The sequence below is a fragment of the Notechis scutatus genome, chromosome 2 (assembly GCF_049901735.1).
Source record: "Notechis scutatus isolate UNSWTSFEM ecotype Mainland chromosome 2, rNotScu1.2, whole genome shotgun sequence".
NCBI classification, from domain to species: domain Eukaryota; kingdom Metazoa; phylum Chordata; class Lepidosauria; order Squamata; family Elapidae; genus Notechis; species Notechis scutatus.
Window position 1 is genome coordinate 189,593,574 of NC_142010.1, and position 17,155 is coordinate 189,610,728.

Consider the following 17,155-nt stretch of genomic DNA (forward strand, 5'->3'; position numbering starts at 1 on the left):
CTTAGCAATAGAAATTTTGGGCTCAATTGAGGCCATAAGACTACCTGTAGACAAAAGAATTAGCTTCAAAGTTTTAATTTATATTTTAGATTATTAAGAACTAGTTTCTCCTGTTTTAGATAATTAGAACTAGTTTCTTCTCCAAACCTTGGCAAATTGTAATTAATCTTAAATAAGATGAAATTTATGTGTCTAATCATAGCACATTAGAACAGAAGGATTCTGCTGATGGCCCTTGTTGTCTCCCAGTGGAACTTGTGAAGGTGTCCTTGATTTTCTAACAGGACTGTTTTTTCTGAAATGATTCGTTCTGAGCAATTTTCTACATCACTGTCACATTCTTGTCATCTGGAATAGTTGGGGATGTCATAGAAACCATGGGCCTCTCAATTAATGTGACAAGATATACTCAAGATGTACTATTTGCTGGGAAAGATGAAATTGATCCAAAAAAATCCACAGAATGAGAAGTTCAAAAGAACCGCATTATTGATGGATCACTACTCATAAACTTTGCACAGGAATGGAAAAAGGGTTATTAACACGGCCTTTGAAAATTACTAAATTCTGCTGCCACAAGCCTATGGTGATCTTGATGAAAATCTGGTTGATCTATGGAACAGGGATAGGGCAACAGTTGACAGCAGTTGACATAATCAGTCCCAAGCACCCTCTCATAATGCATGAAGTCCAGGTTTTGATTTTCTGGGGAGCTGACAGCAGTGTTTGAGTAGATAATTAATGTAACAATGGAAAAGGACTTAGCATTAAGCCAGCAAAGGATCAAAGGTTTAGAGTTTAGAGTGTTAGCAACATTATCTGGGTCAGGATGCAAATGTAGACAGCTATGTTCAGATTATTCACATTGATATTTTTGAGAAGGTATACACACAAAAAAGGTAGCACCATGGAGAGCTCCAATATGGGAAGGGGGACAGGGAAGGGGGGAGCTATTGAAAGCTAGAACATTACATGTGGATTGTCTCTGACTGAATCTTATATAGGATTTTAGCTTTCATTTGTTTTTATCATATATCCTAAAGAGGATCTTATCTTGATCAGTACTAAGGTGATTGTGGTATCATGAAGCTTTTAATATTTGAGAGTAGTAATGTGTTCTCAAGACCACAATGGGTATTAGTCTCAGGGTGGTGCTGTTCCCCTTCCCCCCTCCCCCTGAGAAGGAGGTTTTGAGCTAGTTCAGACTCAAAAAGATGCTTCTGGTACCAAATCCTCTTACTGGTCAGAAAGACTATCTCAATAATTTCTTGTTTTAGGAAAAGGAATTACATTTCAGGATCAAGACATATCTCTTTCATTAGAACAAGGCAAGTGTCTTCCAGTGAATAAAGTAACATTATGGAAGAGATACTAGTATAACTGTAATATTTTGCAAAACATTTTCCTGATAAAATAAACAATTAATAATAAATAGAACCTAAGGAATTGGATTAGAAATGAGGGAGGACCTAAGTTTGGATTCACTCTCTGCCACTGTCAGGTGAAAGCAACCAGAAGTACTCATGAAAACCCTCCAGGCTGTAACTTCTGGAGAGATTCAGAGAGGCAGCCTACATGACAGATCTTCATTTTTTGTCATATCATTGACTCTACTTTTTGCAGAGCCATTTTCAGGCCACCATTTTTTTTAAATCCGGAAATCACAATCTTTGCTTTTTGGAGTAAAGTTCAAAATAATGACATAATAAACATTGGAGTCTACTTGGATTTTTTTAAATCCTTTCTAATCTGTGTTCAGTTCTGATTTGGAAAGAAAAACAGTCTTGAATCTCTTGGTAAGATGATTAATGTTGAGCATAAGACAGGTATAACTGCTCGTTCTGGAGCCTTTTATCTACTGCATTTTTCAGTGTACCTTTCTGCCAAAAGAGGTATTACAGAATAATGACCAAAAGCATATTCAAATTTTACACCTGCCATGTTCAATGTTTTCTTATTCGGAATCAGTAAGCAACTACATATAAATAGTGAGTACTGTATGCATTCAAATTTGCAGAAAGATGGCATGTTTGACTTTCTACCATGAAGAGACTGGGTCAGCTTCTGTTTACCAGGAATGTCTTATTTTTTGCACACAACCGTAAATATCAGTCTCGGTACCAGCAACTTTACTAGAACTTAGAAGTCAGATGTCTCTTAATCAAATTCTCTTTGGGAGGGCAGAAACTACTCCTCAAAATGATGGTTTGTAACTGTTGAAATATATTAAGATAATTGTTGGTCTGTCTAATCTACAGAGGAGGGTTCTTTGAAGACACTTTCTAGGCACACCTAATTGGAATAGTTGACCAAAAGATAGGCTGATACTGCAATATTCTTTTCTAAAGAGCACTACCACAACTTCTTTACCAAACAATAAAACAGCAAGTTAGCACTTTGGGAAGACTTACATGATGAGCTATAAGAGTTATTCTAAAAAAAAATTACAGAAATGTAAAGAATACACAACTTTGGATTCCTGCTCATAAAACTGTATGTCTGTCTTTAATAGAAAATCAATTCTAAAGAATGTGAAAGCTACTTTATATACTAAAGCAATTCCTATTGACAGACTAACAAAGACACCCTAACAAAGATTATACAAAGAAATACATCAGATAATGGTTATTGTATCAGTTGGAGATGGGTATATAAATATGATATATACATATGCTCTTCATTCATATTTAACCATGTTAGCCAAGCTTAAATGCTCAACTAGATAAAATATTTCATTCATTGTGTATGTTTTATATATAACATGAGCATTTGTTTTGTATATAACATGAGCATTCTTCCTAACACTGACATCCGTTATTTACCATACATGCCAAGAAACACAAAACATAATTTTAAAACAACAGTTTTTAGTTTTACACTTTTCACCGAAAATAGTGTCTTTAGACGCACCTCTTAATAAAAATGCCATTTAAAAATTCATTTAGAAAATAGCTATCATAAGCTTCTCTGTGTGCAATTTACATTTCAATCCCAGCTACAAAACTCCACATATTGAAAAGAACTCATTTAACTGGTCCTAAATTAACTTTTGAGTATTTAGTTCAAGTACAGCCTATGGATTCCTCTGCAAGGAAAATTAAGGAGTTCCTTAATAAATTCTTACAGAATTAATAAAGAACTTCATAACAGAAAAACAGTAAGAATGTTTAAAAATCATAGGAAATCTCTACATGGGTGTTTTGGTAAGTAAAGGACAATAATTCATGTCAAAAAGCAATGTGTTGAATGAGTTTTTTAGAAAATAATAATAATACAGCTATCATATCATAGAATTATTTTATCTTAAGAATCATAGAATTATTTTATAATCATAGAATTATACCATATCTTACAATTATTTTTTATCTTAAGAAAGTATGTGTATGTGTGTGTATAATCAACGCAGTAATATCTGAAAAATGGTTACCTATATGAATTCAAAGGGAGCTTATTATATAGAGTAAAGGAAAACATTGTACTCAGAGGGACTAAAAAACGTTAAGAGTGGGCAATTTGACCCCCTCCGCATATTATTGTACTGTAATTCTCAGCATTCCCAAAACCATCCACACAGGCTGGAGCTTCTAGGAATTGTTTGGAAACATCTTTAGAGGATTAAGTTATTTATCATGAAGCAGCAGAGAGGAAGTCTGAGGTATTTGTCAGCAATCCCCACATCAGTGTGCTAGACTTTTTCCTGGAATCTCAGTTCTTACACTCCCTTTTGGGAGAAAATTCCATACAGCCATTCTTTAATTTGTGGAGTCCTTGGGCTCTCAGAATTTGGTTGTTTTCTTGCAGATGTTCATTGCCTGAACTGTTGCATATAACTGATATGCAGTTTTGTTTCCTCTTTGTGTGTTATACCAGTGGTCCCCAACCTTTTTTGTACCAGGGACCGGTTTCAAGCAGAAAATTTTTGCAAGGACCGGGGAGAAGAAGAAGGAGGCTTCGCTCTCTCGCTGCTCCACCAGCCCAGGAAGAAACTGCTTCAAAGAAGCGGGGGGCTTTTCCTGTCGCCGCAGCTATTCCGAGCGCCCGTTTCACCCCCACCCCCACCCGCCCGCCCGCGCACGCGCGCTTCAATCCACAGTGTCCCGTTCTGCCTGCCTGCCTGCCTTAGTTTCTGGTTGTTTGGGAGCAGCTTCGGCTGAGAATAATAACTATTCGCCTCTTTTACTCAGCCAAAGCTGTTCCGATTCAACCATTAACGAAGGCAGGCAGGCAGGCAGAACGGAGCACTGGGTTGAACCCCGCGCGCGCATGCGCGCGGGCGGGCAGGCGGACGGGGTGGGGGAGAAACGGGCGCTTCGGAGGTGCTGCGGCGACAGGAAAGCCCCCCTGCTTCTTTGAAGCAGTTTCTTCCTGGGCTGGTGGAGGAGCGAGAGAGCGACTGAGAGAGCTGACCCAGAGAGAAGGACAGGCTTCGGTTGCTTCCTCCCTCCCCTTCTTTCATTTGTGTCCTTGATCCCCGATCCCAGCAGCATTCACCGAAGGTGAAGAAAGCCGCCATTTTTTTAAAAAAAAATTCTTTGCGGCCCGGTAGAGAGTGCTCCACGGCCCGGTACCGGTCCGCGGCCCGGTGGTTGGGGACCCCTGTGTTATACTACTTAGTAAACCATGTTTACTAATGCTGATCAAAAATAAAGTTTCCAAGATCCAGACAGCTCCAGGCTGTTGATTCCTAGTGTCCAAAAACATTTGAGCTTCACAACTAATGTGATACAAAATGCACAATTCATATTATTCATGTGGAAAGTTAATCTCTCCATTCATGGATGGTGTGTATTGTCCAGAATGTGTGTATTGTCCAGAATGTTTGGATCAGGGCAGTATTTAAATATTGTAAAATAAAGCACTACAGTTTTTAACAATAATGAAGAATACCAAAGTGGCAGAGCTGACTCCCATTGGCACAGAGATATATTAAATCAGAGACAAGTTGAGAATTCTGAACTTCAAATCAAGAGACAAGTTGCAGACTTCTCCCCTTCAAATCAAGGAATCAACTGAGAGCCTTTCTCAAATATTTTTAATGTGGAATTATTTGGCCCCATTGAACCCTTCGTTTAAAAAAACCCCTTCCTTCCTTTTTTTGCCTTTCATTCATTCAATTAGACACGTTTGTTATTTAATTAAAAAAAGCAGTAGAAGAGTCTTACAAATATGTGAAAACATACTGGATAAACATAACAATGAGAATGCAAAAAATATTTAAGATACAAATATTAATAAAACCCAAAGCTTTTCTTTTAGATATGATGGACAAGCCAATTGAAAAACAATTTGGGGTGTTATTCCTTCACATGGTGACGGCTGCAAGAATTGTACTTGCCAAATATTGGAAAGAAAAAGGGACCCTGACTGTTGCAGAATGTACTTTGAAGTTGACTGAATTAGCAGAGATGGCAAAATTAACTGCTTTGATTAGAGATAATGGACTAGACAGCTTCATAAGAGACTGAAAACTGTGGCCTTTCTATGAGCTAAATATAACAACAGATGGATTTGAAGATTAGTGTAAGGATTAGTTCAACCTGTTGACTGCTTTTTCTTCTTTCTTCATATGAAAAAGCAGTAATTTCTCCTCCCCTTTTACATACATACATACATACACGTGTGTGTATCTGTATAAAAAGGGAGGAGAATTTACTGCTTTTTTTTTTTCTTTCAGCACTCAGCCATATTTTTTCTTTTTTGTTGTTAGGGTTGAACGTATGCTTTTGTTTTGTTTCATTTTATTTGTTTGTTGTACTGTATTTTACTGATTTTATGATAAAATAACAAATAATATATATATATAAAAAGAAAAGCAGTAGAAGTGAAATGTTATTTTGCAAATATTGTATCTGCATTTCCCAGAAGCTGGCTACTTCTTTTTCGCCAAAAAAAATGTTTCTGAAAATGAAATTACCATTTCAAATAATTTTTATTAAGCTATATTAAGCAATATAACGCTATCCAAAAACTGAAGCCTATTTTTCATCTTAATATCTTGCATCCTACAGAAAAAAATTGCCACACAAATGAATAACTCTGAATCATGTTTCCAAAGCCTAAAACTGCATATGCAAAACACTCATCTCTCTCATTATTTCATCATTTTTTAATTTTTCCTCTGATTCAAATTTAATACACACATGTATTTCTGTCAAACCAAAAGGAAATTTAGCCCCACAGGAAACAAACAAAAGCCTTGAAGTTGTAAAATAGAACACAGACATTTCTTTTTATAAAATAAAAATATATTCCAAACTCTGAAGGAGGAAAGAAAGATCTTTTTTGTGGTTGATAGCAAATAAAAAATGTGTTTGTAGTAAAAAATATTTATTATTATTGTCAATTTATTTGCCGTGTATCTTGCAGTTCAAATGATTCTTAAATAAGAATCTCCTATAGAAAAAGAGAAGAAAGTAAGACTACACAGAAGTTCAGGGCAACTAATAAAATATTTCGGATGAGGCAGACAGATTTATTCAGTTGATTATATTTAAAAGAAGTTTTGGTTTTCCTTTTGATCTAGCAACATAAAGCCCAAGATCTACCTCCAATAGTCCTTCTAACTAGCCCTATTCGTAAGCAAAACGCTATCCAAAAACTGAAGCCTATTTTTCAGTTTGGAATGGATCAACTGCTACCTAATTCCTATTACTACTAAGTATTACCTTAGTTTATCTTCTTGCCTCTTCCTATTTGAAGCACATAATGTGGAAGAAGAGTCTGGCATGTAGCAGAAAAATCTTTCCATGTTCAAAAATGTAACAGATTCATCCAGTGGCAGGTTTTAAACTTTTATTGCAGTTATAAGCAATTGACAACTATTTCCTGAAATCAAGATTTTCATTTAACTTTTATGCTGTAAGCTGCCCAGAGTCATTAACATGCAATGGGTGCCAAATAAATAAAAAATAAATAAGTAACAAATAAACATAAAATTTCAAAGTCCTATATTGTATCCAAACCTGGGAACACACTGATCAAGAGCTGCATTGTTCTTCCATTTTTTTTTGCCTGAATTCAAACAATAGAGTTAAAAACCTACATTTTCACTCGTGACTATACATTGTTTTACAATTATTTTAACATTCACTTTTCAACTTTAATACTTCTCAATTGTTCTCTAATATATTTTGGTGCTATCAGTTGCCTTGTCTTAATAGATATAAAACTTTGTATAAATTAAATAAATCAGGAAACAAACTTATTTTTATGCTATTTTTCTACCAAAACTATTGTAAGCAACATAAAAATAATCTTTTTGGTTAATCTTAACAGAACTCAATTTAAGACTATAGAAGATATGAAGTATATGAGGAAAACAAAAACCTTCAAATTATTTTAAGTGATTTCCTCCTGATTATCCTCAGAAATTTGGCTCTGTGAAATAAAGGTTTACTGAACAGGTACACAAAACAAGACAGATTTTCATAACCTTATTATTAATTTTATAGGGAAGTGGATTCTCCAAGAGGCTTTTTAAAAAAGAGTAAAAAGAGGTTTTTACTAATGACCAAGAATATTCAAGCACTGTACATGTAGTTGGAAAGCTGAGCCACTGACATCTTTCAACAACCCAGAAAAGTGTGAAAGCTAAGAAAATTAGAACTTGGAGTATTGTACAAGTTAGTCAGAACAGAGTACTGGAATAAATTCTACACTGTAGCTGAAAACTGAGAAGTGATAGATGCTGCTAATATGAAAGCAAGATCCCTGTGCCAGATTTAGATTTTTAGAAGTGTGTATTTTAACTCACGTTGTCCTCCGTTGTATTTTACATCAGAATTCAGCATAGACCCATAAAGGTGTAAGAGAAGTGCCACTGGATTAGATTTTTTTAAAATAGGAATTTCAGAAGAATAATTGCAATGCTGCATCTTAAAGATCAGTAAGCACAGAGTTCTGCAGGTTTACAGATTTAATAACTACTTCTGAACCTGGAATTCTTTAGACATATCACAGATAATTAATGATATGACAGTAGTAAAATTTAGAATGCAATTATACTGCGTTGTGCACTGTGCATTCTGAAAAAACAGTGCAGGGAAATGGGGTGACAATTGTTTAATGCAACTTTCCAAATTTGTGTCCTTCCAAAAGTGTTGGAAGTACAATTCTAAGAATTTTCAGCCTTGATGGCTAATTCAAGGGATCCTGAGAATTACATTTCCACCCTTTCTGGGTGGCATAAGGCTGCTCTAATACCGGTAGTTACTACAATTTAAGAAATGTTAAATAAAATAAAATAGAAACTCTTCTTCAAAAGTTTGTCTACTCTCATAAAGTTGAGTAAAATTCAAAATGGTCTTCAGTAACTCTTCCTTAGTCTGCAGGGTACTCATTATCTGAATAGAGGTAGATATAAATTCTTCCTGGCAACCCAGCTGCCATTCAAATGTCAGAACAGACAGGAAATAATTTTACATAGTTAGCTTTCTCAGAACCTTCCGCTAGTTATAAAAATAGCACCAATAATATAGCAGTTTGATGCAATCTGACAGAAATGCCAACATACCCGTCACATGCTTTCATACTCTTCTCCTATCTGCTCTCTGCAATTTCTGAAAATCAGTTGTTGTAGGTGGTATAAGGATTACAGTTAATTATACATCCTTTTCTTATTTTTTTGTCCCTACCTTAAATCATACTTCATGCAAGAAAGTTACAGCTTCAGTTTATAAAACTTCAGTGCACAAATATTAGTTATATTAATATAATACCCCAAGATGCTGAGAACATTGAAGAGACACACTGAGTTGTTGTTGTTGCTGTTGTTGTTGTTGTTGTTGTTGTTGTTGTTGTTGTTGTTATTATTATTATTATTATTATTATTATTATTATTATACAGTAGTAACAAGGGATATGGGTGACTCCATAGGTTGCCATCCCCTAATTGTTTTTCAGGCAAGCCTGGAACTGTCAAGAATGTCACCTGCTTAAGCAAAACTGTTTAAAAGAGTTGAAGATATAACTCTGATGCTCTGATTTGCATAGTGTTTTAGAGAAAACACTTCAACTCAGAGAGCATTTCATTAGATGAATTTGTGTTTTCCATTCTCCTTAAGTTTACTTAATTAAAAGCAAACTACAACAGCACATTGCTTGCAGCTACCATTTCATAATTAAATATAAGCAAATGGAAGCTCAGGTAGGGAAATAAATGCTTTGAATGGTTATACAAAAAAGGAGAATGGTGCCACTTACCTCATGGATGAGAACTATAAACATCTGGTGGAAGTTTCGCCCCCTGCTGGCTAAAAACCGACTGATAGGTTTGCCGTCTTTGCCCACATGGATTGGAAGATCATAACTCAATAACATGCCAGCTGAAAAAAGTGTTTATACATGCATTAAATTGCTGTTAACTGCTCCAAAAACATATGCTAACATTATTGTAAAATTACATAAATTCAGAAAAGCTGAAATCTGGGGTTTCAGAAGAATTTGATAATTATTTCTTAAAGGGGAGGGGAGATGCAAATACCGATTTTCTTTTCAGTATATCATTCACCAAATCACACCAACTGAGTATGGTCCTGGTTCTACCTAATTAGCTTAGTACATAGAGCAGAAAATATTTTTTTCTTCTTTTGAGGACTCACTTTTCTTATAGAAAACTTATTCTATAATACATCCATGAATGGACATGGAGACCCGATCTATACCAAGTCAACATGGACATAAGAGCAAAGCTTGATCATCTCCCAAAGACATTTTATTACACAAAATTTACCTATTGTCTATCTATTCTCATGAACCATATTGCTTTTTTTAGACCTTCACTAGATGCCATTGGAATATTTAATAATTCATGCATTTGGATGAGGCATGGTCTGGATGAAGAGCCAGATCTTCACTGCTCTTCTAAATAACAGCAGAGTGAGGTGGAGTCATCTGGATTTTAGGGGAAGCTGCTGCTATAGAGAATTATGCTCCCAGAATCCTAAAAGATGATATTGAAGGAATCCAGAGCATGCCAACCTTATAGAATCAAAATGGCTGGGAATGCCTGGTTACTCAAGTAACCAGGCCCTATAAAGTATAGGTAACAGTCTAGAAGATTAGTTTTGGTGACATTTCAACTGTAGAACGCTTTGCTTTATGTGCAATATGTTTAAGTCTTTTAAAATATTCAAATATCTTATTATTCAGGCTTTTAAAATGCTGTGGCTTTTTAAAATCCCTGCTCTTAGTAATCAGAATATTGGACTAAGAACACTTAGTAGACAGTGTTACTAAGTGACTGTGCACTGTTCTTTTTTTTTTTTTAAAGCAATGTACATGCAAGGCATGCATGGTATTTATTCTGAATGTCAAGTTATGCCAATTGTGACATTTAAATGTTTTAAAGTTATGAATGCCTCCCTGAGTGACATAAAAATAAAGTTGATAAGTATACAAAGGGGCATTGCAAGAATCTAACCTGCAAGGCCAGGTTTCAGCCCAGGCTGCTTGTTCCTCTCATGCATTTTCATCATAAAGTTTGGAACACTTGATAGTGTTTTCCCATGGTCTGACCGCACAGTGTTTCCTCTCAGTGCAGAATGGTATATTCCACGAGGCATGTTAGCCATCTCTTCTTTCACAAGTGATGTTGCAAACTCTTCAAAAGCTAAAGGGAGGGAGGGGAAGAAATGAAAAGGCAGTGAAGGACAGAAAGAAAACAAAAGGTGACTGACTGGAAAAACCAGAACCACCCAACCAAAGCAGAACCACAATGATTATCTGGGAATGTTATATTGAAATAAGTAGTAACTCCATTTTCAACTGCAGCTTCAAGGTCATGGTTTCTGTAACTCCTAAGCGAGATTTCATATTCACCTCCCACTCAAAATGTCACTTCAGGAAGCCTTCAATAAATGGTGTCAGATGTTCCAGCTTAGGAACAAAAACAAACAGCCCAAAATGTCTTATATGTTGATCAATGGACCCTTTGTCTGACCATTCGAAAGAGGTCCCCGATTTGAAACAACAGAAGTGACTTTTACCATACAGCATCCAAAAAATATCCCAGCCTAGAGCTACACAATGCTTATTGTGGTTTTAAAATAAAACAATTCCAAGACAGATACTGAAAAATAAATAGATGCAACAGGGTTAGGTTGATCAAGGATAGTAAAGCTGGAGTTTTAATGTTATGTTAACTGATGAATTTTTTAATAACAATTGTTATAATTGGGAAACTGAAATGCAAGGGGAAACATAGTCAGAGGGACCACAGCAGGTCACACCACTCATTGCTTTATCATCAACAGGCAAAATAAGGCAACATTTGTGAGGTTTAACAATCTGTATGTGTTTTTTTTTTTTTTGGTAAAAGTTTTATTGATTTTAACAACAAATAAAAACACATAAAACATAAAACATAACATAAGAACATCATCATTCTTCATAAATTTACAGACAGTGTATCGGTTGGTTTACCACTCCTTTTTGTGCATCCATTTCATAGTCATCATAATAATTATGTTACATAATAACTCATATTATCAATCAATCAATCAACAATTATATATCCTAATATCATTATTAAACAATCATTTGACTATAATTTTACTAATTCATACTTAAGCGAGATAACTATAATTTAGTTAATTTATTTTAAAACAAATCGTAAAATCATACCAAATCTATCTTAATAAAATATTCTAAAAATGTTATCAAAACCAAAAAAAATGTATATTCATTATTTCCTAAGTTTCTAAATATTCTATTATTATATTGTATTATCTAACCATTGATAAAAAAGATCCCAAACTTCATAAAATTGTTTATCTTCTTGTTCTCTAATTTCAAATGTCAATCTACTCATTTCAGCACATTCCAGTATTTTCTTAATAATTTGTATGTGTTTTTTATTATATAATGAGAACTTGCATTTTTCCACTCAGAGGGAAAGCTAAAAACAACTGTTTCTCATTATCTTGGTGGATCTGATGCACAGTTTTCTTAAAACAGATACAGTGCTCGGTATCTTATAAACTGGAGCTAGTATTGACTGAAAACGTATTCATATACTCATTCCTGCAAGCCAGACATACACAAAGTGTCACAAATCAGTTAACAAAATCCAGTCAGACTCTGATACGCCTTGGCTTTTTATCTTCCAATCTTTTCTTATTTCGTCTATTCTCCTGAATGCTACCCATTCTCCCACCCCACTTCCTGCCTGTTATTTCTCTTAATAATAGCCAGAGGGAAGTGTCAGAAAAAGCAGTCCAATATTTATAGGAAGATTAGGACAACTTTTCAAATCTACTAGCGGAACAAAAAATTAACATGACCAAACTAAATCTAAATCTGTGCTTCTATTTAGGAATACTTTGGTTATTTCTTGTGATTTTTGTTCATACTGCCTAAAGTGCATCTATCAAACATTTCTTTGAGGGGCACTTCTTGCCCCTTTAACTACATATTTTGGACAACTGACACAAATTCATATAAAACAATTTAATAGTAGTAGCCTTTCTTTATCTGCATAAAGGAACAGAGGAAAAACTCCTTATCCAAACATTCCAATGGACATTACTTAGAGATGTTATCCAACATGACCATGGAGATGCTGTAATGGTCATAAGTATGAAAAGCGGTCATAAGTAATTTTTTTCAGTGCCATTGTAACTTTGAACAGTCACTAAATGAACTGTTGTAAGTCAAGGACTAAAAGCGCCATTTCCAAACTGAACTTTTAGAAACAACTTTAAGAAAGTATGTGTTTGATATTATGAAATTTTACAACAATTTTATTACAAATTATCATGTTTTATGAATATGCTGCACCTTGTAAGACAGGAGGAGGAGTGAGTAACAACAATTTGATATATGATTGGCCAGGTACAGACAAATCTACTTCTTCTTCCTCCCCTTCCTCTTCCTCTACGTCCATTTTTTGTTGCTCCAATTCTGGTCTTGCCTATATGTATGATAAACCATGAAAAAAAAGGTGTATGCAATCAGTTATACAGAATCAAACTTCAAAAACTGAAAATAAGTTTCCCTAAGTCAACTGAAAGGAAAGACAACTAAACGTGTCAACCTTCCTCAGTCTGATGCTTTTAAATACGATGAACTAGAGCTGACATAATTCCCAGACTTCATGGTTCCTGGAGAAGTTGTTATAAATATTTTTTGAGACATGAAATATGTCTTTTTTATTCTGTTGTCATAACATCAACACAAAAGTTTATTATTAAAAAATTTATAATCCATTTCATATACCAATTAATATAAATTCATAACTTTTTCCACAGGAGTTTGATGAACATGAAATGGTTTACTTTTCCAATTATTATGTCCTTTAACTTTTATTTCTGAACTTTATTATATGGTAATTTTTAATATTACTATTAAGCCAACATATAGGCATTTTCTATATTAACTAATACTGTACCTTATCATGTTACATTGCATAAAGTCAATATTGATATTGTTTATATTCCATTTTGTAGTTTCTATATTGATTTTAGCATCAGTATTGTTTAACTTATAGTTTTATATTATCATATGTTGCTCACCTTAATGAAGATTTGATTTTAATAAAAAGCAGGCATGACGAATTAACCAACCACAGAAAAAAATGTCAGTCCCACTAATGGCTTTATTTTCTTTTCTAAAAAAATATTGTAACCTTCCTGTAAGTGCCATAACCAAGAGATGTTTTAGTCCTCTCAGATTAAAAAAAGATGAAGTTAGGAAATTTCACCTTTATACAGGCTAAATCAGGGGTCCCTATGCTATGCTGGCTGGAGAATTCTGGGAGTTAAAGTCCACAAGTCTTAAAGTTGCCAAGTTTGGAGATCTCTGGGCTAAATTGTAATCTGATAGTTTTTAACTGATGCATTATGTGAACTAAGTCTCAGAGGTTTATAAAACAGTTCAGGGTTAATATAAGTAGTGACTGGGTAGGGTGGAGTGGGGTGGGTGAGTGGAGAATGCCATCAGTGATTGTCGCACATGTGCGCGATGTTGCACATGCACAATAATGACTGACTGGGCAGGGAACGGAGGAGTGGGCGGAGAAGGATGGGGCCAGCCAGGGACCCGTATTACCAGTTCTCTGAATTACCGGGAATGGTAACAACTGGTTCTACCGAACTGGTGTGAAGTGGTAGAATCCCACCCCTGGTTAATATTCAGATAGGTATGAGATATTTAATGCATTATAACTTAATAAACTATGGCTTAGCTTAATATCTATTAAAGAAAGGATAAAGATGCTTCCTATGGATGCACAATGTTTCAAAAATCAAATCAATATTTTAAATTGAATTTGAAAGTTAATCAACAAACCAAGTAGAATATGGCATACTTCTCAGAAAACTATTATTAAAATCTTATTAGGAACAATCTCCTAAGTCAAAAGAAGAAGAAAATTGCTTCTCTTGTTCAAAATGTAATTTTTTTATAACTCTCTTGGAATACACAATCACCATATTGATTGAATATTAAGAATGAGAGGTAGCCCTTTTTTTTGCTTGGCTTATCCACACCTTTATGACTTTGTTGGTCCAACTCCTTCTTACTATGCAACTCAAAAATCTGTTTATTTTCAAGACAAACATGCCCATTTACAGAAGGCTCTTTGCTTCTAAACTCCCACCTGCAACAAGTGGAAGGATATGAGTCCAAGCAACTAGAATATACTGTAACACAGGAGACAGAGTAGCAACTATACAGCCATTTCCTATTAAGATCAGATGAATTACTGAATGTCCAAGCAAGGATCGAACACTGTTTCCACACTTGTATTCCTGTTGATTACAACACTCACCCATAATTAAAGTAAGAAAGATCTACCTGTTCAGGAAGATGGAGGATGGTGTATTCTTCAGAACGAAATTCAGAGAGAGATTTATATGCAGAAATAGCTACAAGAGAATCCTACAGAGAAAAATATTGCCATCACAACATTGCAAATAAGAATGGATAAGAGAAAATACTGTATTTATATATTATGTTAAATGCCGCATTGATTTCCCAAGTAGAGAATGTAGGCCACGTTCTAAATTGCCTTGAACTTTGTGGTTAAAAGCAAATACTGTGTGCTAAAAATCACATCATCCAAAATTACTGAGCAAAAGAAACCTTTTTTTTTTTTTTACTGCACTGAAGTTGTAATATTCTGCAGTAGTTATACTATAGTAGGGCTTTGGGGTAAACATTTGAGATATTACTTAATGGTAAGATCAAAAGTCTCAAAATACAAATACATATTTTGAATCTCCTGACTGTAAAATGTTTTAAAAATAAAGAATGGTGACTTGCCCGTAGCAACACACAATTCATTTACCCTGACTGTACTGTGGTCTTGATGATATTTGTGGATTCTTATGGAAAATTATCAATACCATTGATCAGTCATAACTGGGCATTAAATAAAAAATTAGGAAGGTATACAGTACTTTTAGAAAAAAAGAGTGCCTTTTTTCACATAACCATCATTACAATATGGACAAAGCAACTAGATGTTTCATGCAACACAGAAAATATTTAAATAAGGCCAGTATCTGGCCAAAGTCAGTTCATTTTCTAGTATCTCACCTTGCTTTGTGTGTGGCTCCACAGGAAACTGACAACTTGAGCTTTAAACTTCTATAATGTCAGATGGGGAAGAGAGAACAAAATCCAACTCATAAACATTATTTTTATTAAGAAAACAGGACAGAAAATTGAGGTAAATAACACATCATAAAATAAACCAAGACAGGCAATTATGGATTAGCAGTTTACTTGAGGCAATGACAAGGGAATAATATTTCTATGTGGCCACTGGAGTTTAATTTAAAATAACAAGAAAGGTTTTTGGCAATTTAGTTGGCTCCAAAGTGAAGACTAATAGTCCTTATTATACTTACTGAGAAATTTTCAAAGGTCAAAAATTATATTCAAGATCCCATATTCAATGATGTATAATAAAAATGCAAAGTACCACTTCAGGTTGAGGGGGAGGGGTTGACCTTTAAGTACCCTTAAAGAAGCAATTCAAAAACCACTTTCAATGTGACAATCTCAACCATGTAAACAGATTTAAATGCTTTTAGAAGCATAGAAGTTACCTATTAAAGCATTCTGCTCAGTCCTTCATTGAGAGAATAATTATATTAAATATATACAACTGCATTTGCAATACGAACACCAGATACAGCCAAATGACCCTAAGATTACCACCTTCTTCTCATTTGAGCAAACGATGTGGGAGGGGGGAGGAATAGGGGAAACATAGTACTAGAATTTAATATTTAACTGGATATTACCAAATTCTTTGGAAAGTATGTCTATGTAGTAATATAAGACAGGGGTCCTCAAACGTTTTTGGTTCTGCGGACCGGTGGCACCAGCTTCAGCGGTAGAGGGGAATGATTTCACATGTGCAACCTAAATCCTGTGCATGCACAAATGAAGCTTCGCATGCTCGCTCGCTACTTCAACAACCCGGTTCCCAACAAGGTATAGCCCAATAGCGGGCCACAGCTTAAGATTTGGGCATCCCTGATATAAGAGACTTGCACTGTAAAGTAGCTGATACAGGACCCAATGATCTTCAATATAAGGATGTAATCATCCTATTTATTTATTTATTTATTTTGATTTGTCAATCGCTTACACGATAATAGGTATAAGTATATACATAGTTATGAATACATGAAATGGGTACATATAAGAAAAATAAAAGAAACAATAGGACAGGGACGGTAGGCACGTTGGTGCGCTTATGCACGCCCCCTACAGACCTCTTAGGAAAGGGGGGAGGTCAATAGTAGACAGTCTAAGGTTAAAGTTTTTGGGGTTTGGGGAAGAAACCAGAGTCAGGTAGAGTATTCCAGACATTGACCACTCTGTTGCTGAAGTCGTATTTCCTGCAATCAAGTTTGGTGCAGTTAACCTTGAGTTTGTATCTATTGTGTGCTCTTGTGTTGTTATGGTTGAAGCTGAAGTATTCATTAACAGGTAAGTTGTTGCAATGTATGATTTTATATACCATACTTAGATCAGACCGAAGACGGAGTAATTCAAGGTTTTCTAGGTCTAGAATTTCAAGTCTGGTGGCATAAGGTATTCTACAAAGAGTAGAGGAGTGGAGAACTCTTCTTGTGAAATATTTCTGGACTTTCTCAACTGTGCTAATATCAGATACGTAATGTGGGTTCCAGACTGATGA

General features: G+C 34.9%; 1 protein-coding gene across 2 annotated transcripts in view; it reads right to left on the reverse strand.

Moving 5' to 3' along the window:
- Window positions 1-17,155, reverse strand: part of FOCAD (focadhesin) — a 150,977-nt gene that overhangs the window by 56,728 nt on the left and 77,094 nt on the right. For both annotated transcript variants that reach the window (XM_087957633.1, XM_026680279.2), the window contains exons 17-21: window positions 15,538-15,588; window positions 14,794-14,877; window positions 12,778-12,910; window positions 10,421-10,609; window positions 9,202-9,323 (exon numbers count right to left, since the gene is read on the reverse strand). In XM_087957633.1, the coding sequence (XP_087813759.1) occupies window positions 9,202-9,323; window positions 10,421-10,609; window positions 12,778-12,910; window positions 14,794-14,877; window positions 15,538-15,588 (579 nt within the window). The remainder of the gene's footprint in view (window positions 1-9,201; window positions 9,324-10,420; window positions 10,610-12,777; window positions 12,911-14,793; window positions 14,878-15,537; window positions 15,589-17,155) is intronic.